Genomic DNA, 23486 nt, shown 5'->3' with positions numbered 1-23486 from the left:
GTTTCATCCTGTTAGAAGGGAGTTTTCTTCTCACTGTCGCCAAGTGCTTATTCATAGAGGGTCATTTTGATTGTTGGGTTTTCTGTGTTAATATTGTATGGTCTTTACCTTATGATGGAAAGTGCCTTGAGGCAACTGTTTATTGTGATCTGGCGCTCTATAAATCCAAGTGAATTGAAAATTAATTGTTTTTCATTTTCAGCATCTACATGTATACTAAAATCACCCACTGTAATTATTCTATCTTAACTGAGCATGAAATCCTAACAAAGGCTGAGAAAGGTCAGGCGGACTATCGATAACAACAAACAAGACTGTTCCAACAGAACACATTTCACCTGCTCAAAAGCTTTAAAGTATATTCATGTATATGAAAGTAAGTGATAAAGTGTTGAAGTTGGCATATAATATTTACAAAAGTTTTTCCAGTAAACAACTGTTGTTCAGCGAGTACTGCATAGAAGTGTTTATATTTTATACATGAAGTTTATTTCATTCAATATTGATGAAGATAAGACAGCTGAGAGATGAATCAATGATGGAACAATTAATGACAGTGATTAAACCAGTATAACAGGAGGTAAAGTTATGATTCTTGCGCTCCGCAGCAGTACTCTTAAATATATATCCTGCAACTTTGAAGTCAATATGTTGCCCGTTTACTGAGATAACTGAAAGCTTGATGGACAGATGGACAGACAGACAGATGATTAAAAGTAATCTTTGTCTCCCTGCCTCTCTGCAGACAAAACAATAAAACTGATTTTCCACTTAGGGTGCCCAAGACTAAGAGTCAGCGTTCCAAATGAAATAAAATTCTTTCTGGGTCTTTATTATTATTATTTAATGACGTTATTTAATGAGCTGGACTGGAAGATTGGTGCTACTCCTCCTCCTCGGCATGTGCTTTGAGCATTCTGACAGTATGACTTTGGGGTGTTGATTCAATTAAACTAACATATTCATCCTGCTGTAACACTCTTCAGCCTCCCCGGGAATCTCTATGCCAGGGTGCTGGAAAGGAGAGTTCATCCATTAGTCAAACCTCTGATTTAAGAGGAACAATGTGGATTTCATCCTGGTCACAGAATGCGGGACCAGCTCTTTATCCTCTCTAGTCTACATGTGTTTTGTGGATGTGGAAAAGGCATTTGACTGTGTCCATTGGGATATCCTGTGGGGGTTGCTGAGGGGGTGTCAGACTCATTGTTATGGGTCATTCAGCTCCAGTACAACTGCAGCAAGAACTTGGTCTGCATTGCCAGCAATAAGTCAGACTTGTTTAAGGTGGGTGTTGGACTCTGCCAGGGCTGCCCTTTGTCACTGATTCTGTTCATAATTTTTATGGACAGAATTTCTAGGCATACCCAAGTGGTGGATTCTGAGGGCAACGGTCAATCTACGTCCCTATCTTCTACGTCCTAGCTTCCTCCAAAGGGTGGCTGGCCTCTCCCTTAGAGATAGGTTGAAAAGTGGAGTCATTCAAGAGAGTAGAGCCGTTGCACCTCCACATTGTACTATTTTTAATAAGGCCGTACTACTTTGAATAAGGCTGTATTATTTTGACTAAGGCCGTAATTACCATGACTAAGGCTGTACTATTTTGAATTAACTTAAATTTACTTACAGGAAAATTACGGCCTAGGGGCAGGCCGTAAAAGAAAGCGTTACTGGAAAATGCACTGATGGGTTGAGCAGCAGAGTGAGTATGTGGGTTGTGATGAGTTGAGCAGCAGAGTGAGTATGTGGGTTGTGATGGGTTGAGCAGCAGAGTGAGTATGTGGGTTGTGATGGGTTGAGCAGCAGAGTGAGTATGTGGGTTGTGATGAGTTGAGCAGCAGAGTGAGTATGTGGGTTGTGATGAGTTGAGCAGCAGAGTGAGTATGTGGGTTGTGCCCATGAAAAACTTGCCAAATCTTCTTTGCCAGTGCCAAACAACTTATTCTGCTTTTACATACCCTATTAGTAAATTGTTAATATTTAATATTAATAACACTTCTGTTAACTGTCTTGGGTTTGGTTCTAACATTTGAGATTACTGTTCTCAGCAAGTGACTACTCTTCATTATTGGTAAAGAAGGCTGTTGGATTCTTTTGCATGGCAGTATGTGAGTAACCTACCTGGACAGGGTACAGTACAGGGTTCCTGCAGAACCATGTGTGTGTCTCCATCCACTGAGGGATCCAGATCTCCACACAGCTCATCATCCACCAGACTACCATCCTGCCCACCTGACCCGTCTGACACAAAGCACGACATGTTCCTGAATCTCAGACCTTCTCCACACCTCGCTCCCTAATGGAAGAGGAAACAGAAATACAATTCAACTTATACTGTATGAATTGGTTCAAATTCAGACTTGTATTCTCTTTTGTCATATCATTAACATATATTATCATAGCATTAACAGCCTGATATCCTCCATGTTGTGTACTCTCCACTTCAGAGAAATACAGCCAAAGTGTACAAGGGTACTAAACATCCAGGAATATGAATCATGTTGCATAAACATCCAGGAATATGAAGAATGTTGCATAAACGTCCAGGAATATGAATCATGTTGCATAACTTTGAAGGGTTAAAAAAAACATATGCCAAATTTCATGGCTCAACTTCTAGTGGTTTTAGAGTCTACAGACTGTTATTTTACTGGGTCATTTCTTAGTTTCTCCCTGTACACCCTTGATTGCACTGTCCAATGTTTTTTTGTTCTTTTTTTTTTTTTTTTGTAGTTATTTTTATGCTTTATCTTTCCCTAACAAAATACATGATAAAATGCAAACATCCATCCACTTTCTTCCACATATCCTTTTCAGGGTCGTTGGGGTGAATCTATGGGCAATTTAGAATCATTAACCCCACTAAGTGCATGTCTTTAGACTGTGGGAGGAAACTGTAGTACCCGGACAGAACCCACGCAAACACGGGCAGAACATACAAACCCCACACAGAAAGGTTCCAGCCAAGATGGATTAAAACCCTGGACCTTCTTGCTGTGAGGCAACACTTCTAACCACCGTGCGGCCGTTAAATAGAAACAATAATTATTTATATGTTTGAAACAATGAAATGTATTCTTAAGTATATAAAAAAATGACATATCCTTTTGTCACTACCAAATTAATCAGGTCACAGCCATAACTTTGCCAAATTATATTATGGTAGTGACTGTCTTAGTAGTGAGAGTTTTATCTAATTGTTAACAGAACTTTCAACATAGGCTAAAAGTGACTAGCAATCACAGATTTGAAAATATTTTCATGAATAAAAACATAACCTATATCACTAAAAACAAAATCATTTAGGTACAGAAATGATGTGTTTGGCAGTGTCTTAAAAATAAAGACTCTAATTTTCAGACTTTGCAATAAAATTACTCAGAAACGGTAATGCCTCTCTACTCACTATGTGGCCATTAGAGAGAGGAAGTCTGTCTTTATTTGGTGAAAATTTGGCTGGAAAAAAGCTCCCTCTATGGACCGTACCTCTCCTTGATTTGGTAGTGGAGCTTTTTTGACATATGCTTCTTGAATTTACGACAAAACCATCCATCCATCCATCCATCCATTCACTTCCGCTTATCCTGTTCAGGGTCGCGGGGGGGCTGGAGCCTATCCCAGCTGTCATAGGGCGAGAGGCAGGGTACACCCTGTACAGGTCGCCAGCCTGTCGCAGGGCCAACACAGAGAGACAAACAACCTTTCACACTCACATTCATGCTCTCATTCACACCTATGGGCAATTTAGATTAGCCAATTAACCTAACCCCAGTAAGTGCATGTCTTTGGAATGTGGGAGGAAACCGGAGTACCCGGAGGAAACCCACGCAAGCACGGGGAGAACATGCAAACTCCACACAGAGAGAGGGAGAGGCCTGGGCCAAGGTGGAATCGAACCCAGGCCTTCCAGATGGTATTCTAACTGTGAGGCAGCAGTGCTAACCACTGCGCCACCGTGCTGCCCGACAAAACCATAGAATCATATTTAAAGTTCCCTTAAAAAAAAAAAAAAATACACACACACACACACACACACACAACAGTGTATCTGTGTGTGTGTGTGTGTGTGTGTGTGTGTGTGTTGGGGGGTCATATTTTCTTTCCTTGTTTTTTTCAGGTGCTTTTTATAAGTATATGCGCAGCAGCTGGTAAACCATTGTATGTTTCTACCTGTGCTCTGTCACCTTATTTTCTCCCCTTTTCCTTTTTTTCCCATTCTTGCTCCTTTCTTCCTGCCTTTCCAACCTGGCAATATCATATTACACATGCACTTGTGTGAATAATAATAGAAATTAGTAAATAAATTAAAAAAAACTAACAAGAGGAGCCTATAGAGAATATATAAAACTCTTATTGTAAAAGCAAATATGTTTGGCACAAAGTGCATTCAGATCATGATTCTTTAAATTTTGGCTTTAAGTGGTTTTAAGTACGGGACTGCAGTTTGAACAGCCCTTATTTAACTCATGCAGTGAAGGCTTTCATAAACAGTTAAGCTTGTAGATTTAATCAAATTTAGCTGCTACGACTTCAAAGGATTTTACATTTTTTGTATTAGCTCTGGCCATCTAGCTTTGTTAGTGACTTTTTATTGGTGACATTGATCATGTTCTAAATGTCAGAGCTCGCTAAATAGTGTAATGGCAAGTGTGACTTACGGCATCCTCTGGAAAGTTGGTGATGTCATGACAGTGTGAAACAGCTAATTTGATACTATCCTCCATTTTTGATTATCCTTTTTCAGTATTGTCAAGATGGTTTAATATAGCTTTAATGATTTTAAACAATGTTTTTTTTTAATGCTAAATGTCTTGAACAGTTCTAAATTCCTGTGCAGACTAAGGAAAACTGAACTAAGTCTTTCACTACTCTGGCAACTTGATACTAATGCACAAGAGAAAGAAGGCTGAATGACCTCAGACTTGCACTCAGACCAGGCGCTGTATCTCCAGCTGTAGCAGGGCTTCACCAGGCAGGGCTTCCACTGTTCCATCTGGGATGGACACGGCCTCCCGTCACCCTGCAGAGCTTGGATCACTGTCCGTCTCCTCCACAGTTTGCCTGGAGAACAGAAGATAAAAAGAAAAAAAATTAGACCACTTCAAGTATTAATGCTTGGATAAATTACCGTATTTTTCGGACTATAAGCCGCTACTTTTTTCCCACGTTTTGAACCATGCGGCTTATAGCCCGGTGCGGCGTTTCTGTGGATTTTTCTTTAACCACCAGGGGGCTCTTTAGCAGGATATGAATCATGGGACGTCAAAGTTGGAAATCAAAGAAGAAAGCGCCAACAAGTGCTAGCAGCAGGCACAAAAGAGATTTTTTTCAAACTCCCTCATCATGGAAACCACAAAAAGAACTTCCTATGATGCCGCTTTTAAGTTGAGGGCTATCGACCTGGCACTACAGGAGGGAAATAGAGCCGCTGCACGTAAGCTCGGCGTGAACGAATCAATGGTGAATTGACTTGTTATAACTCAAATTTGGGGTTGTCTGTCCCCCTCTGCTGAGTGCCGAGTAATTGTGGAAAACCGAGAGCGGCGGAGATACCAGCGGCTTATAGCCCGGTGCGGCTTATATATGTACGTTTCCAGTTTTTTCCAAAAAATTTGTAGGTGCGGCTTATAGTATGGTGCGCTCTATAGTCCGGAAAATACGGTACTTGAATTACTATGCACATAAAGGCAGCATGATATATATCTTCATGATGACAGGATCCTGTCCCACCTCACTCTAAAAACAAATGCAGATCTTTTGTCTTCCGTCTAACTTTAATTTGAGCTAAAATTCTACAATGTTTTCTGAGACTCTACTGGACTCCAGGTCCCCCATGGTGATATCATTGTTTGATTGCAAAGACTTATTTACTTATTTGTTTATTGAAATAGAAAGCCTGCAGTATAGACTGAGGTGTAGAGTTTGCATTTCTGTTAAAGATGAAGGATCAAATGAAATATGTCAAGCTGCACTGTGGGAAATGTAGGAGCAGTGCTTTTGGTACTGGGTCCATACAAGCCACTAAATGTCAGTCTGTTCCCTCTTTTTTTTACCATGGGGGTCCCACATTTTGAGGCAGGAAAATACAGAATTTTTGGAATACCTTAGATGTTTTTTTTTTTCTCTTATGTTGATCTAGAAATTGTATTCACTTGCAATGAGCAGTTCCAAACTGAACATGGTTTTCAGTTGTTTATTTAGTGAGTGCACCCGGTGAGTGCCGACGCTTCTCTGGCTGATGAACTCAACATCTTCTTTGCGCGCTTTGAGTCGGGAAGCCGACAGCCCGCTGCGCTCCCGGCCGGAGGGGCGGAGACACTCACTGTGACGGAGCGCGACGTGAGGAGGGCGTTTAGACGTGTAAACACCAGGAAAGCGGCTGGACCAGACGGTATTAGTGGACGTGTCCTTAAGACCTGCGCTGACCAGCTGGCACCTGTGTTTACAGTGATATTCAACCTCTCACTGAAACTGTGTGTGATTCCCACCTGCTTTAAAAAGTCCATCATAGTCCCTGTCCCAAAGAAACCACACCCCAGCAGCCCCAATGACTTCAGGCCCATAGCACTCACCTCTGTGGTGATGAAGTGTTTTGAGAGACTCATCAAGACATTCATCACCTCCTCACTGCCCACCACCCTCGACCCACTACAGTTTGCATACCGGCCAGACAGATCCACAGATGACGCCATATCCTTCCTCCTCCACAAGACCCTTTCACACATAGACACTGGTAGGGGAACTATGTGAGAGTGCTGTTTGTAGATTACAGCTCAGCATTCAACACCATAGTTCCCTCCAGGCTGGTCTCTAAGCTGCTGGACCTGGGCCTGGGCCCATCCCTGTGCAGGTGGGTTCACAGCTTCCTGACCAGCAGACCACAGGTGGTACGAGTGGGTCACCTCACCTCATCCTCCCTCACCCTCAACACTGGATCCCCCCAAGGCTGTGTGCTCAGCCCTCTGCTGTACTCACTGTACACCCATGACTGCGAGGCCACGTCAGAGTCCAACGTCATCATCAAGTTTGCTGACGACACTGCTGTTGTGGGACTAATCTCCCACAATGAGGAGACAGCCTACAGGAGAGAGGTCTCCCGCCTGGAGAACTGGTGCCAGGAGAACCACCTCCTGCTCAACGTCAGCAAAACGAAGGAACTGATTGTGGACTTCAGCAGGAAGCAGCAGAGGGACTACCATCCACTTGTCATCAGTGGTGCTGAGGTGGAAAGAGTGGACACTTTCAAATACCTGGGAGTGACCATCTCACAGGACCTGTCCTGGACTCATCACATAAACATCACTGTGAAGAAGGCCAGACAGCGTCTCTACCTCCTCAGGCGGCTGAGAGACTTCAAGCTCCCACTCAAGGTGCTCAGGAACTTTTACACCTGCACCATCGAGAGCATCATGCGTGGGAGCATCACCACCTGGATGGGAAACTGCACCAAGCAGGACTTCATGGCCCTAAAAAGGGTGGTTCGTTCAGCTGAACGGACCATCAGAACCACCCTCCCCAACCTGCAGGACATTTACACCAAGCAGTGCAGGCTGAGGGCCATGAAGATCCTAAAACAGCCCAGCCACCCCGGACACTCTCTCTTCTCCCTGCTCCCATCAGGCCGGCGTTACCGCTGCCTGAGGGCTAAGACTGAAAGGTTGAAGAAGAGTTTTTACCCACAAGCCATCCGTCTGCTCAACTCTGAGCCCTAACTGGACCATTATTGCACAATGTAAATATTATAATTTATAAAAGTGTGTATAGTGTATAGTATATAGAGTATAGTGTATAGTGTGAATTACTTTTTTTTTTTTTTTTATTATTCTTATTTATATGTGTGTGTATACATGGTTGCAGGTACAAAATACATTTCACTGTGCATTGTACTGTGTATAACTGTGCATGTGACAAATAAACACTATCTTATCTTATCTTATCTTAGTCAACACTAAGTAAATGATGATAGATACAAGGTCTACAGTATGGTTTAAGCCCTTTATGTAAATATTCCCTGGTCTTTGTATGGTCTTTACCTTACACTATAAAATGCCTTGAGGTGACTGGTTTGATCTGGCACTATATAAATAAATTGAATTGAATTTATGTAAAAACAGAGATGTTTTCCTGCCTTGTTCTGTGAACGATAACTGAAGACAAGTAGACTGAGGGGTTGCTTTCACACACACTACAACACAACAGTGTAGTCAATTAAATTGTATCATAATATTGACTTCCACATGATTTGTATTTAAGTTTTCTCTTTCTAGGGAATGGAGTGTTTTCCTTTTTTCTGTCCCACTGCAATAGTTTCAGTTCTGTACTCAGTCATCTGATGTAATCTGTGGTGCCATTTTGATGCCTCATCACACTCCCTAAAGCAATTTTGAATATTCATATTTCTTTGTTGTGTTGAAATTAAACGAGCAACTGGGAATATGGGGGAGAAGGTTATAAGTGGCTTTTACCAAATTCACTGTGCATTTAACAAAGAGCCCTAGAGGAGCAGTATTAAAAACCTCTCAATTAACTGCTGTATCAAAGGAAGTACATGTGGTTTTTGCACACTGAACCACATAAAACCAGCATTACTACTTCACAAAAGGCACAGATTGGAAATGTAGATTTCAGAATGAATTCATGTTTACTTGTGTCTCTTATAGTACGTATGTTTATGGAGTCAATAAATGTAGAAGTGTTTGATCTCCTGCAAAAAAGCTTATTCACAAAGGTCAGGACCTTTCCATTAATTTATCAAAAACTTAGAAGAGAAAATTTATATCAATAAGATACGATAAGATCCCGGGGGGGGGGGGATTCAGGTGTCACAGCAGCTCAAGCATGGGGCAACATGCAGGATAAATAGATAAAATAAAAACTAAGAAAGAAAACTGATGCATTCTACTTACAATTTATAATTAATAATTGTGACTGGTTCACTTCCAGCTCGTCTCTGGATTTGAGTATTCACATACCTGCCAGTCCACAAGTGTGAGAGCACTCAGACCATGGTGACCAGTCAGATAACTGGCAGTTCACAGGGCATTCCACAACACAGGATGCATTCATTTGCCACTTTCTCTCCAGACCCAGCTGCAAAGAAATTTCAGTAGTGTCATGGACTCAGCCAGAATCCTTCACAAAGGCTTCAAAGACAAAGGGTGTTACACATCTTACCTCATTGCAGAAGTTGAGGTCTACAGATTTACCATCACTACGCACACAGTCCAGCATGCGGGTTTTGATTCCATTTCCACACACTGCTTTGTCACTAAGCTGACAGGTACTCCAGTCTGTAGAGACACATTTAATCAGCAAAAGGTGAGTGTAACCCTATCCCTGTACTGTAAACCCTGCTGTATCAGAAATGAAACCCAGGGCCTTGATGCTGTGAGATTACAGTGTTAAGCACTTCACCAATTTAATTAAAGACAGACTTTAATTGATTTGCGTTATGTTTTCATTAACATTACACAAAATGTCCCTTTTTTTTGGGGGGGGGGGGGGGGGGGGGGGGGGGGGGGGGTGTCAAAGGTGTAGACTCAGCAGTTCAAGGCTGACCAGTGATGTTGTAGGAGTAGTGGAAGCAGTTCCTGTTGAGTTTGCATGGCTCTGTCTCTTTAATTGGAGGACACTCCTTCTCTTCTGGCAGGCGGAGCGGGTAAGCTGTCCTCTCCCGAGTGCTGTTCTCACTACAGAGCTGAGAAGAAGAAGGAAGGATGCTGACTGTTATATATGAGCACACATTAAAAGCATAGGACAAAGAGCTTTTTAAAATGGTTTTATTTCCTCTTTACTCAAAAAATTATGATCAAAATAAACACCAAATTTCAAGCTAAAATTGTGGGGTGTGATGCATTACATGAATGCAAAACATTTGTACACTAAAATGGGTGTAATAAAGATAAGATAGTCTAAAGTGTGACTAAAGCATAAGTAAGCAGATAACAGAATACAATGTCACAGCTCAGGGTTTAGTAAAGTAGGTAAATGGGTCATGCCATCTCAAAGTTATTTGAGCAAAGCAATATGTCCAAACTATCACATACTGTAGAACATGTGAACATTGTTTCTAAATTCCACAGGCATGACCTATATTCAAGAGTGTTAAAATATAAATATATTAGAAAATGATTTTGATACAGAAAGACTGATGAAAGTTTGCTAATTTTTCAGGTAGAAGAAAGAAAAAGAGCTTTATTTGTCACATACATATACATGCAGTGAGATTCATTCTCTGCATTTAACCCATCACACACATGGAGTATGTAGTACACACAGCACAGCATGGAGCAGGGGGCAGCCAAAGGGCGCCCGGGGAGCAACCTGGGGGGGTGGGCTTGCTCAGGGACCCACAGTGATGCCAGCCCGAGGATTTGAACCAGGGTCCTCTCAGTGATGAACCCTCTTCTTCTCCCCTAGGCCACCACTCCAGGAAAAAACTGTGATGTGAATTTATGTGCTTCACGGTCAGAATAACACTGTGTAAACTGTGCAGTGTGTTCAGTTTCTCAGCAAAAAGCGCAGCTGCAAACACAGCTGTGGAGACCTAGGCTGATTTTGTATTTTTTTTCTGGCAGTCGCACATGTAATCACGCGGTCCCGTCCCTGAAGCTGCAGGGATGCTTTAAGATGCTTCATGATGTCGCAGAGGAAAGGTGACTCACACAGCCACCTTTCATCCCGGAGCCCTGATAAGTCTTTTACTTTACTTTTCATGAACTTGACAGATTTCCTCAGGTAGCTCTTCGAACTTGTGTGATTAGGCACGTCACCAAATTCAGAAGCTATTTTCTCTTAAACTGCTGGTGATTTAAACCTTTGCCTCTAATAAAGTTCAGTGTCTGTGTTACGGTGCTTATGACGCGTTCTGTCTTCAGGACTTTGCTGCGCAGTGTTTCCTGGTGTGTGACGCAGTAACACACTGTCAGCTCACCTGTGCAGGTCTCCCTCTGCATCTTCTCCCATATCTGTCCCACCAATCCCCTCTTTTTCCCGCACATTACAGGCGAGGAAAAGAGACAGACGGTTTACCTCTGATGTCAGCGATCAGGTCCTTTGTCTTGCCTGTTTGGAAAAATCCCTGTTTTCCACTTTTCATTTGGCCATTTTTGAGGGTCAGGCAGCTTAAATGTCGCTGTAAAAAGTGCTGACCGATGTTTTTATCCGCTGATCATTGATCACTGAAAAACAATCTTGGCCTGCATGGCATGTGCTGCAGTGCATTGTGGGATTTGTAGTATAAGTGGTGGGAGTACCATTTACCCGCAGGCCACTAATAATAGCTAAATGAGATCATCTCATATGTGACCTGTGGGCCTTGAGTCTGACACACGTGTTCTAAAGTATATAAAGCAGAATTCTTACCAGGGGACATGGGCTCCAGGCGCCCCAGTCCAAAAACACACAGTCCTCTGGGCAGGGCAGCCGGCTCTTGCGGGCCCCCAGAGGCATCTCCTCTGGGTCACACAAGTAGTCCTCTACCTGTTCAGAGGGCCCATCTATAGTGTTAAGCATGCACCTGGTCACAAAAGGTTGAAGCAAGAGTTAGTTTCACAGCAGTCCTTCAACAACACCCCAATATCTGAACAAGTTTTCACAGTCATCTTTAATAACTAAAGTGGTTTTTAAAGATAAATACATGTAGTCTTATAGTCTGTCTCTGTAAAGCTAAATATCTGAATATTAAACCAGCTGTATATCCTGGTCAAGACATCTTGTGCTATTATCTTAATTATTTAATAACTGGCTTTCATGAAACAACAGCAGTTTTCTTTGCAACCTTTCCTTCCAAACCAATTTCAGCACAAACCAATGTTCAAGTCTGTCACTAAAGTTTATCCTCCAAAAGGAAGGATATCAGCAGTTTAAAACTCTACAGAGAGCTCAGAGACACTGATATAAATCAGTGTTTCTCAAACTGTGGGGTCATGACAGTTGAGGTGCAAACGACCTAAGAGAAAAGCCATCTGGAACTTTGTTAATCATCAGATTAATTCTGACAAGAAAATTACGTTAGCAGACATTTGCAGGTACATTAGCACAGTGACTGCTGAAAGTCTCCACTATGACCGTTTGCTGTGTACACACACACACAGCCGCCATTTCGCCACCACATAAATGCAACGGTAGAAAGTTTCTGCATGTATGGACACAATTTTGTTCATCTTACTTGACGTTTCGTGTCTGAACACCTTCACCACAGTTGTCCTTCTGGTCCACATTGATGACTTTCCATACACTCCAAGGCTCTGCCACCCAGACATACTGTCCACAGTCACTGAGACAAGGCACCACCTCATAGACCTGATGCACACGCAAACACCACAGTTACCCAAGAGGAAATATGAAGAAAACTGGGAATTTTGAATTGGTCAACACAATTCAAAAGTTTAACAAATGATTAATCAATTGCAACAAAAGCCCCCACTAAGTATGAAATAATACCAAAAATGATTATTACAAAAAGCAGCAGCCTGCTTACCTGAGCCTGTAAATGGAGTCCATTCATCAAAGAAGAGAAAGAAACAACAGAAAACAACATTGTTCAAGTTGTTGTACACACAAAAATAGCTATTAAGCTACAATATTTTGTTCAACTATAAATAACACAGTTTAAGTCAAACCTCTCTTACCTGGTTGACATGGTCCAATTTAGGGCAAGGCCTGCCACCATTGTACGGCTTTTCTCTGAGCCACTTGGAGCGAACTTTGACCCCACTGCCACATGATTTGCTACAACGGGACCAGTTGGACCACTCACTCAGTTTGCAGTCAGATGGACAAGGAATGATGCAGGCTTCCTCAATATACCCTGTAACCAGTCACACAAGAAAAAAAGTAGTGTGTCGCATTCAAGGCAAGGTTTTAAACCTCATCTTAACTGTACAAAGTTGTGAGAAGATCAAAGGCAGAATAGATTTTAATGTCTGTTTTTATGATCTGATATTTACTAAAATTAGAACTCTGAGACCACTGGCACTGCTACCAGCAGAGAGCCAGAGAGCATTGTTGCTACTCAAACAATGCTCTCTGGCAGAGCCAATGAAACAGGTCAAATCAAACAGAAAGCAAGCAGCAGCATTTACTCTGAGCAGGATATCTTATTACAGCTGGTTACCATCAAGCAGTCTCATACTGGGAGGAAAGCTTTGAAGTACAATGACTTGGAGTTCTCACTGACCAAACATCAATTCCCCTGAGTGATTTCATGTGTTCTGTGTTTTTACCAGAGCTAAGATCCAGGATCCAGTGACCCTGTGACTTTTAATTCATTGTTCTGTGTTTACTGGAATATACAGTGGATTGTTAATACACCTCACTACAAAGTGGACTGGCATGTGTGGACTGCAGGCAGCAGATGGGTCAAAAGGCAAACCATAAGTTTTCTATAAATATTATCTAAGAGGAATATATTTGTTGGATTTAAAACCACTTTTCTATGTATTCAGTGAGTTTATATAAGTGCATTCTTCTAGGTCAGGTAGGTTCCTTCTTTTTGCATTGATTCTTCAGATACAGCTAAACATAACTAGTATTATCCAACTATGTCCCTACTGCAAAATCCAGAATTCCACATTTTTTTAAGTCCTCATGTACACACATGGGTGAAAGGAAAAATAAAAATAAATTCTTATAGATTTTTTTCCTATAATGCATGGCACTGCAAAGAATGCTGGCCCCAGAGATGGAAGCACTAACATCAATGGGAGGAACTATTGCCAGAAATTCATTAATGATTTGCAGATCCATGCAGATTCTGCAATTTTATTCTCGTGGACTTTGAGCTTCCCAACCTCTACTCTGTAATGCTACCATTTGGTCCTCAAACCTGCTAAAATGCAAACTGATTTTCAGAAGGTACCAAAGCCAAACTACTTCCACAGCAACAGTGGCAAAAGCACAGGTACTGTCAGTAAAAAAGGTGGCATTGGTGAAGTGTTGGGCCAGCAAGTGTCACCGTAACGGTTATAATGTGCTTAAAATTGTCCAAGTGTCTAGAACTCTATAGAGGAAAGATAATTCCTTAGGTGCTGAACTGTGCAGAGTGAGCCATCTTACCACACGACACCACTTTCATAAGTTTGAATGAAATGTTTCATGATTTGTTTATTTTGTTTTTCTTATATTGAGCAGCGTAGTGGGGTTGTACTCCGACCCCACTATAATGTCCTTTTCTATTAACTTACTGTCTACAAACTGTTTATCATCCTGCTTTGACATTCTTAGTCACTTAAAGGTAAGCTTATTTTAATTTTTTTTATTAATATTACATGAATGCAAGACTATCAGTCATCAGATGTGCTGTCAATCAAAATATTAGATTCTATTTACTAATGTTTTATATGCAGATGTTATTTTATTCACTGTTCCTGAAACAGCAGCCATTTAACCCTGCCTTTTGACAATTGCCCCCCCCAACACACACACACACACACACACACACACACACACACACACACACACACACACTGTCTGTTATGATGTAAGCTTGTATGACAAATTAATAACACAGGCTGTCTATATGACAATGAAGATACTTCACACAGATTCACTAATTGAACTTTTAGAATATTGTGCCTTTTAGAATAATCAACCTATCAGAGATGCAACTATATATTGCAGCTAACTGAGATCTCCAACATTTAGCTGTAACTCTGTCAAGGAGAGAGCAGAAGCAGCAGAAGACTCTACAGGGAAAAAAATGTATTGAAAAGTTGACATCAGTCTTCATTATTCAGTCATAGAAAACTCACCATGGCTGTTGCAACGAGAAGTCTCCACTATGCGGTTGTCCTGGTCATAGCACACCATGGCTTGGTAGCGGTATCCTTGGCCGCACTCTTTGATGTCACCTTGTACCTTAATGCCAAGTTGACCCTCCACCTGACCACCCTCGGGAAGGATACAGTCTGACCAGTTGCCCACTGGCTGAGCATTATATTTATTACACGGGCAGTACTGGGTCTCGCTTAGGGGATATAGCTGGTTGTTCTTACACTGGTCATGCTTTCTGCTTCTCCCTGCAGAAACAGGAGAAAATAATTATCATCATCTGTGAGTTTTTTCCACTTCACGATGGTGAGGGATTCCATGTGGTGATCTTCACACACAGAAAGAAAGAAAGATCCAGTGAGCTAATACTAAAGGTTGGTGAATTCTGGAAGTGTGCCACTCACCCACTAGCATCCTCTTGCGGGTTCTGACGCCCACGCAGTCTGCTGTGCAGGAAGAAAACTTGGACCAGCTGCTGAGTTGACAGTCTTCCTGGCAGGGCACCTGACAGGGCTGGGTAAGAGGCGGCATGGAGCTAGCAAACTTAAGACAAGCTTCAATGTTTGCTTGCCCACCATCCTGCTTCCGGCATGAAACAGCTAAAGGAGTGGACAAAAAGGAATGATGGAATTCTGCAAGGATGGTACAACATCGGTATAAATGATGACAATGTGAATCAGTAAAAGATGATGGACTAGATGATCATATTTACGCTCTACCTTACAACAGTAAGCTGTATCTAAATACTATCACTCCGGCTGTCACAGAAAAATAGTAGAAAGTAGAATACAACATTATTAAAACTGTCATTATTTCAGGATTTATGTTTACTTGTGTTTAGTATCTGCAACATCAATATACTTACAAATTATAGACACACACATATCCATGGGAAACATTAGAAGTAAGGGCTGTAAACTCATTATACCTTATGCACTCTGTATGAGTGAGTGGGTGAATAGTAAAAGGGTTGTATTGAACTGTCTCTCAAGCTCAGAGCATACCAGGAAATGAACATTGGAAACTGATAATGGCCTCTGCCCAAGAGACTTTAAAAGGAATGTTCTATGCACTAATGCCGGTGACAAATTAAAGGACCAGTAGTACTTAAGCAATAGTCATCATAATATATTATAGGCGCCTGTTTGGTAACAGACTGTAAATTAATACAACTGAAAATTTCTGAAAATTTTAAAAATACAAATGTTTTGGGGTCCCAGGGGACTCTAGGCAAAAGCACCCAATTCTGACTATGCAGTTTTAATACATTTAACTATGTGTTCACTTAATATTTGCCAAAGGCCCTAAATTAAAGCAACACACTGTGCCCAGGGTGGGTAGAGGTACCCAGTCAGTCATTTTAAAGAAAATAGAATCAGATGCCATTGCTGCTTTCATCATCATGATGGGGAATTATCCAGACTGGAAGTTATTAGAATGCTAGAGAAGTTGCTGGATCTACTCTACCTGAGAAAGCTAGGGCATGCCCTGGTCATGCAACACATGAAAAGGAGAGCTGATACTTCAACCTGCTTGACTATCAGCTGGAAGATCTACTCAGCAAAGCTACTACCTTTGCTCCTGAATCACAGATAGGAAGGTAGCAATTGTTTGCTTCTCCTGCCACCTGCCAGCCAGCCCTGAGCATAACATTAGATAAATTAGGTGCTGTAAACTGCCAGTTGTGCCTTATTTAGCTTTAGTTGATTTTAGTTGTTTCTGGTCCCTGTACAACCACAAGAGCTTGGTTCAAATTGCCAGCAATATGTCCAACTGGCAGACAGGGCTGCCCTTTGCCACCAATTTTGTTGATAATATTTATGGAGCAGAGGTAGTGAAGGTAAATTAATTTAACCCTTTACAGGGCAAGAGACTATTTTTGGTAATTTCCCACACTTTATATATGATGCCCATCCTGCACCTCACTGAGGTTAAGAAGCATGTGGGCTTGTAGAATGTGGTTACTAAGAAATGGCCTAATGTTATATAATGTTATAATGAACCTGTTATAATGTTCTAAAATACATGTTGCTTTCACCATATATGTCTTTTTCTTGTAATTTTATATACATGGATTTAAAAAAAAAAATGTTACCACTTATGGACCTTGATTTCCTACATGAAAATGAAACATTCTGAAAAATATCAGAAGCGTAATTAAGGTTGTCTTCACCTCGAACCTGCAGGCCTGGCCCACAGGTCTCCTGAGCGCCTGGACTTTCCTGCCGAACAGACCACGGAACCAGCTGACATCTTCGCCACTTATGGGTTTTCCATCTGTCAAAAAAGGTATAAGATAAGGTGTCTTGAACGAGAAATTTACTGGTGTATTTTGTGAATGGATTATAGAGAGAGTTTATATTTGGCCATAACAAGAGAACATATTCAGTACTGCAGGGAGTAAGTACTGACCAAAAAAATCTCCCCACTGAAATCCAAACTCAGAGACAAATGCTAGCTCAAGTTCATGTATCTGACCCAAATACAAACATTCGTGTTTCCATTTAGGATTTGCAGGTTCATCAGACAAAACTTAAGACTTTGTTTGGGTTCATTTTTTTTCATGTCACTTTGTTTTGATACATTCAGTGACAGTGACGGGGAACGAGATTGTGTGTTGCATTAGCCTGGAAAGCTTATGTTCAAGAATGAATTAAAACAACTGGGTTTTGAATTGGAACCAGGTCTCAAATTTGGCAGAATCTGCCATGTTCATTTGGTTTGAAAAGGTGGATATTTTTTAGATTCAGGTATTATTTTTTTAAACTTGTGAAGAACGCTGTTGGTCACTACGAGCTTGTCTATCATGAACATGACATGAACAGAAACTGTACTAGGCTGGTTTAAATTAGGTTTCATTTATCAGATAAGGTTCATTTAGGTTATTCATGTTATCAATGAGTGTTCCACACGCTTTTCAACGTAAACTGAGCTTATGCAAAAGTTCAATAATAATATTCACTCCTCTTTCTGCTTTCCTGGGTGTTTGGCTGCTAGTTTATTGTTCACATCACTTCTACTTTCCCATGCTGTCAAACTCTGCAGGGTTGAGATGTTGTGATCAGATGACAGGCTTGGCCACTGAAGAATATTCCATTTCTTTGCATTTAGAAACTCTTGGATTGCTTTTACGGTATGCTTTTGGGTCATTATCTGCACTCCCCTCCAGAAGTATTGAAGCAGTGAGGCCAATCCCATTATTTTTGCTGTAGACTGACAGGTATTTACATCTGGATCTGATCCACAGTTCAGAAGATAGAGCCTTCTGTCTGAATTTTTCTTGTGAGCAAAAGTATTGGAACACATGACTGACAGGTGTGTTTTGTTGCCTAGATGTGTCCTGTTACATTGATTATTCAAACAATAAATAGCAGTGATTGTGTACCCTCAGTTTTAGACTTCGGTTTTGCCTCTGCAGACTGTGCATTTATAGTTAGAGGAGTAACCAACATGAAAACCAGAGAGCTGTCTGTGGGTGAAAACAATCAGCTGTGAAGCTGAGAGAAGATGGAAAATCAATCAAAGCCATTGCACAAACATTGGCCATAGCCAGTACAACTGTTTGGGATGTTCTGAAGAAGAAAGTCACCACTGGTGTACTAAGTAACAGGTAGACCACAGAAAACAACAGCGGTTAATGACAGAAATATTGAACGTGATGTAAAGAAAGACCACTAACAGCTGTTAGTGAGATCAGAAACAACCTCCAGAGGGCAGGAGTGAAGGTATCACAATGTACTGTTCGCAGAAGACTTCATGAACAAAAATACAGAAGCTTCCCCAGAAGATCCAAACCACTAATTAGCAAGAAGAACCAGACTGGAATTTGTCAAAAAGTAGAGAGACAAGAGACAAAAAAATAACTTTACCAGGCTGATAGAAAAGCTAAAGTTTGGAGAAAGAAAAGGATCTGATCATGATCCCATACATACAAGCTTATCTGTGAAACACAATGGCGGTAATATCATGGTGTGGGCTTGCATTGCTTTTTCCAGGACAGGCACATTATTCTTCATTGATGATGTCATGCATGATGGCAGAAGTACAATGAACTCAGAAGTCTACAGAAACATTTTGTCTGTCAATTTAAAGAAAGATGCAACCAAACTGAGTGGGAGATCCTTCACCATGCAGCAAAATATGACCCAGAACACACCAAAACTACAAAGCAGTTCATCAGGGGCAAGAAGTGGAATGTTTTAGACTGGCCTGGTCAATCTCCAGACTTAAACCCTATTGAAGTCAAACCCAAATATTTTCAGTCTACAGCAAAAAGGGATTGGCCTCACTGTTTCAATACTTTTGGACGGGGTTGTATATTTACACAGTTAACCTTTGCCCCATTCATTTTTTAGCATTTGACTAATTCTAAGCAGACTCCACTTCATTTCATAATTCCTGCTACTTCTATCAGAAGCTACACTAGAGACCTTTCACACTGAGCCTGCCTCCACCAATTTAACAGATGACGGTGGTATGCTTCAGATCACGAGCTTTTCCTTTGCTTCCCCATGCCTTTCTCCTCCTAACATTCTTCTACAAATTAATCTTGGTTTCATCTCCCCAAAGACTTATTTTCTGAAGGTTCTTTTAGATGTTTTCTGGCAAAGTCTAATCTGGCCTTCCTGTACATTTCATTTAATTTAATTACTTTTTATTTCTGGGTAATTTCCAGGATGCAGAACTTAAATTTACTTACAGGGTACATCCCTATAAAATACCTTTTTTCATAGCAAAAAACATTATTTTAATTAATTTTAATGTCAAAATAAGTACTCTATATTTCAATTCTACCTCTAAAACACAAGCACATTTTTTTTTTAAATATTTTTTACATCTATACCTAAGTTTTTTCACATTAATGGTCACCCTGCTCTTAAACATCCCAGAGAAATTTTCCTGCATTATCAGGTGACCACTTATGACAAGAGAGCAGCCTAAAGTAACTTTTACCAGTTAAATATGGATACTCTGTGTGTGGTGTTTACACTTGTTTCTGGAGCTCGGTGATTTATTCACTCTTGTTTAGTAAAAACCTTATTCATGTTTATTTTAAATGATGAAGTTTCAGTATATTTAAGTATCCTGTAACTCCAGCTGCTCAGTATATCTCTTTCTCTCTTAAACCTTCCTGTGAGATCAGACTCTGGTCCTACATTTCAGTATTCTGTAAATGTTGTGTTTGCATCGTGCAATAAATATTTGTATGTTCTGTATCACTTTGTCCTTCGTCAGTTTCCTTTTTCTCTTCTAAAGATAGCAGAGCTGTCTTGAGGTCCTGCTGACCATTCAGTTTCTTTTAGAAATGCTTTGTAAGGTATAGATAGTCCTCACTTTAGATGAGGTCACACAAAATATTTAACAACTGCCTGAATTAACCATGCATTACAAGATGAAATAAATATTATAAAACCCCATTAAAACATTCACAAACAACGAGTTCATTTCATAAGCTGTACATGTGCAAATGATCATCTAAATAATTTTTTAATCATTTACTGAGATGTTCTAAATGATACTGTGAACATTAAGAGCTGCTAAATAACTTATTTGTATTTGATGTTATTTATTTGTTTATTTAGAAACTGTTAATCCATCATTTATGAAGTGTAAAAATGCTCTCATTAAATATATTATATATGAGCTTATTAAGCAAGACTAAACATTTATATGTTTATAAATTACATACTAAGGCACACAAAGATAATTTCTCCATTTCTTGGGGAGAAGTTTGCCGCCTTGGGGTCATTTTTGATCACAGTGATCCCTCGCCTAACGCCTTACACTCCAGAGAGGTAAAAATCTGTGAAGTACTGTAGCAGCGTTGTATTTATTTTATTATTTATTTATGTTTTAAGGCTTTATAAACCCTTCCCACACTCCTATAAACCTTTCCCACTCTCTTACTACAACCTGAATGATGAAGATGATGAGTTATGTAGTAGCTGTGCAGTACTGATCGCGATGAGATGAATGTGCAGTACTGCACAGCTAAGAAGAGCATTACAGCTCTTCTGAAAGCACTACTTTATCAGGCGCTTCATCAGGTGGTGCAGCATCTCCGCCCTCGGCCGTAACTTCTATTTGCACTAAAGGCGTAGGCGTAACTGGTCTCTTCTTCGGAGTGATGAACATAGTTATGGGGAGTCATATAAATACCTATATACCACAAAATCCTGCGATATAGCGAAAACCTCGCAATACAGAATTCGATTTTTTTAAATCCGCGATACAGTGAAGTCTGTGTGAATACAATTGAAATTGATGCGTGAAAGTGTTTTTGTTGAACAGGACCCATACCTGTATCCCTCACAGGCAGAGGGAGCCTCACAATCTCTTTCCTGGGTCAGCACCTCAGGGCAGTCCTGTCCCCCATTTGCCGGCAATTGAATGATAATCCGTTTCCTGTACTGCTTCTTCTTAGTGCTACCACCTAAGGGAAGCCACAACAGAATACATTTATGTAAATTAATTGTAGCAGTTTAAATATAGCAGACTGAACTTCTAAACTGAAGGAAAGAGACCAAGTTGCTTTGGTTCACATACTTTAGTTTCCAATATGTCCCAAATCTTTAAAAATATCGTTTAAAGAAGGGATGTCTTTTGTGTTCTCTGAGAATTGCTTTATTGAATGTGCAAATGTAGAGCAAATGTAATAGCCTTGCTAGCCTACATTAGTGGCCTTGCTTCATTTTTCATCTATTTGTTCACCCTCTGCAGGAAGAGAGCATTTCAAGAGGAGGCTAATATAATTGAGTAAGATCTTGAATATCAACCCCATTATCTGCTCTGTGGTATCTAATACACCTCCACAGTTAAGAGACTTTAGGAGAAGTCCACTTCTATATCGGGATTATGATATCAGATTACAGCTCCTAGTGATTCCATTTGGAGGATAATTTATTAAGGACTGAAATGCTTTTGTGTTAGAAAAAGCAAGCAACTCATAAGCCTAATGCACATTTCAACATGACAGAAGGATCTGGGGATCTAAGCAACAACAGTGCTGTCACTGGATTGTCCACTCTATCAAAACTTGTACTAGAAAGAAAAAAGACGTGTTGAAACTGTGCGTAGAGCCAAGATAATAGAATGATTAAAGATCTTCAGGAAGAAAATAATAACTTGACTGTCAATTCTTTTTCCTGTCAATTTTGTTGGAAACACTACATATGATGGCATTTATTAAACATGTCACAACAAATGGAAGAGAACTGGATTTTGTTTTTCAGAGGATCATGATACTGGAGCTAAAATAATGATGAGCATATTTTGTGTGCTTCATTACTGGGGTGACAGTCATACACAAGCACATGCTTTTGACAGTGTTTGTGGTCTTTGTAACACTGTAAAAAGCATTACTGTATGCACCGAAGCTACTACCTGTTCGACACACTGATGGACAGGGGCTCCAGTCGCTGTATGGGGTGACAATACAGTCTCTCTTGCATGGCAGTAAACAGGGCCTGACGGTGTCTGGACGAACACTCTCTGGGCACCTGGAAGGACATCATGACACGTCACACACAGAAAACCCTTGAAAATCTGATGGAGATGTGCTGGATCAGAGCCACAGTAAACCAGTTACACTTGGGGGCTCCAAATATTTCTTACTTTAGTACGCAACGTTTTTTTGAAACACAAATGCCACATGACATATTACATGTGTGTGAACAGGTTTCCCCTCTACATCGATATGATTTAGTTTTTTGTTCGTTTGTTTATTTTGATTTTTTTTTTTACAATTTAGAGCTTCACTGGGGTTAATTGGGGTTTGTAGTAAAACAGACCTCAAATACACAAACAGTTTCCACTGTTTGTTGAAACACCTCAGTGCAGTATGTATGATACTGATTTTTCTAACTGCAATGAAACTTCACCCTTCGCTTCTTTGTAGAACCAAGTCAGAAATCAGCTGTGCACAGAAATCCCATAGCAGATAAAAAAATAAATAAATAAAAATAAAACAATTTTACCAACAGAGACATATATATATATATATATATAAAATGATTCAGCACTATAATTGCAATGTTTGACACCTTGCACATCTTTTCTGGTATATTACATGTTATGTTTAGGGTGTTATGCTACAGTGTTTCCTAATGCCACTTTGTGTTTACTGGTGTCAGTCCTCACATCCTGGCCACAGTTGGTGCTCTTAATGAAAGCTCTCAACTGATGTGTGTGCCCCAAGGCAGTGGGCTCAATACTGAGCATGTTACAGTAGATTTAGCTGTAAGCAGAGGAATAAAGAGCAGGATTAATTTCCATACACAGCATGGGGGCTGGTGTGGTTTTCCTAAGCAGTACTGCTCTGTTGCCAAAATTATGCTCCTGTTCTGCTGAATAAATAAATAGATAATTCATGCCCATAGCAGATGCCTTTGGGGGAGAAAAGGAAGCCCACATGGATAAAACAGTTGGCCAGCAGCTCATCAGCCCATCAGTTGACACCAGCAACAACATACTAATCAGGAGATTAAAGAGCACAATGTGGCCTGTGCAAGTTTGCAAGCAAAACTGAGGCTGCCTTTTGTAAATTAAAGCATTAACACTGAAGCACTGTTAATGATGTCAGCACCTGAAAAGTTATCAGTCAAAGTACTTTTCACTGACAGTCTGCACGATCTACTCAAAAACAGCACTATTATTTAGAGCTAAAAGTGCTTTTGAGTCTGTGAGACTGCTTCATATGATTGTTCTGTAATACA

General features: G+C 40.5%; 1 protein-coding gene across 2 annotated transcripts in view; it reads right to left on the bottom strand.

Moving 5' to 3' along the window:
- thsd7aa (thrombospondin, type I, domain containing 7Aa) overlaps positions 1 to 23486 on the bottom strand; it is a 132541-nt gene that overhangs the window by 26023 nt on the left and 83032 nt on the right. For both annotated transcript variants that reach the window (XR_004020561.1, XM_030740853.1), the window contains exons 9-22: positions 22156 to 22271; positions 21073 to 21205; positions 16946 to 17049; positions 15177 to 15371; positions 14754 to 15020; positions 12633 to 12811; positions 12482 to 12487; positions 12170 to 12303; positions 11365 to 11518; positions 9559 to 9697; positions 9175 to 9290; positions 8973 to 9090; positions 4916 to 5061; positions 2122 to 2296 (exon numbers count right to left, since the gene is read on the bottom strand). Coding sequence is in view for 1 of the 2 variants with exons in the window: in XM_030740853.1 (XP_030596713.1) it covers positions 2122 to 2296; positions 4916 to 5061; positions 8973 to 9090; positions 9175 to 9290; positions 9559 to 9697; positions 11365 to 11518; positions 12170 to 12303; positions 12482 to 12487; positions 12633 to 12811; positions 14754 to 15020; positions 15177 to 15371; positions 16946 to 17049; positions 21073 to 21205; positions 22156 to 22271 (1982 nt within the window). In the remaining variant the exon portion in view is untranslated. The remainder of the gene's footprint in view (positions 1 to 2121; positions 2297 to 4915; positions 5062 to 8972; positions 9091 to 9174; positions 9291 to 9558; positions 9698 to 11364; positions 11519 to 12169; positions 12304 to 12481; positions 12488 to 12632; positions 12812 to 14753; positions 15021 to 15176; positions 15372 to 16945; positions 17050 to 21072; positions 21206 to 22155; positions 22272 to 23486) is intronic.

Source organism: Archocentrus centrarchus, chromosome 11 (genome assembly GCF_007364275.1).
Source record: "Archocentrus centrarchus isolate MPI-CPG fArcCen1 chromosome 11, fArcCen1, whole genome shotgun sequence".
Lineage (NCBI taxonomy): Eukaryota > Metazoa > Chordata > Actinopteri > Cichliformes > Cichlidae > Archocentrus > Archocentrus centrarchus.
The sequence above is the reverse complement of the archived record's forward strand: the minus strand, read 5'-3'. Positions and strand labels throughout refer to the sequence as shown.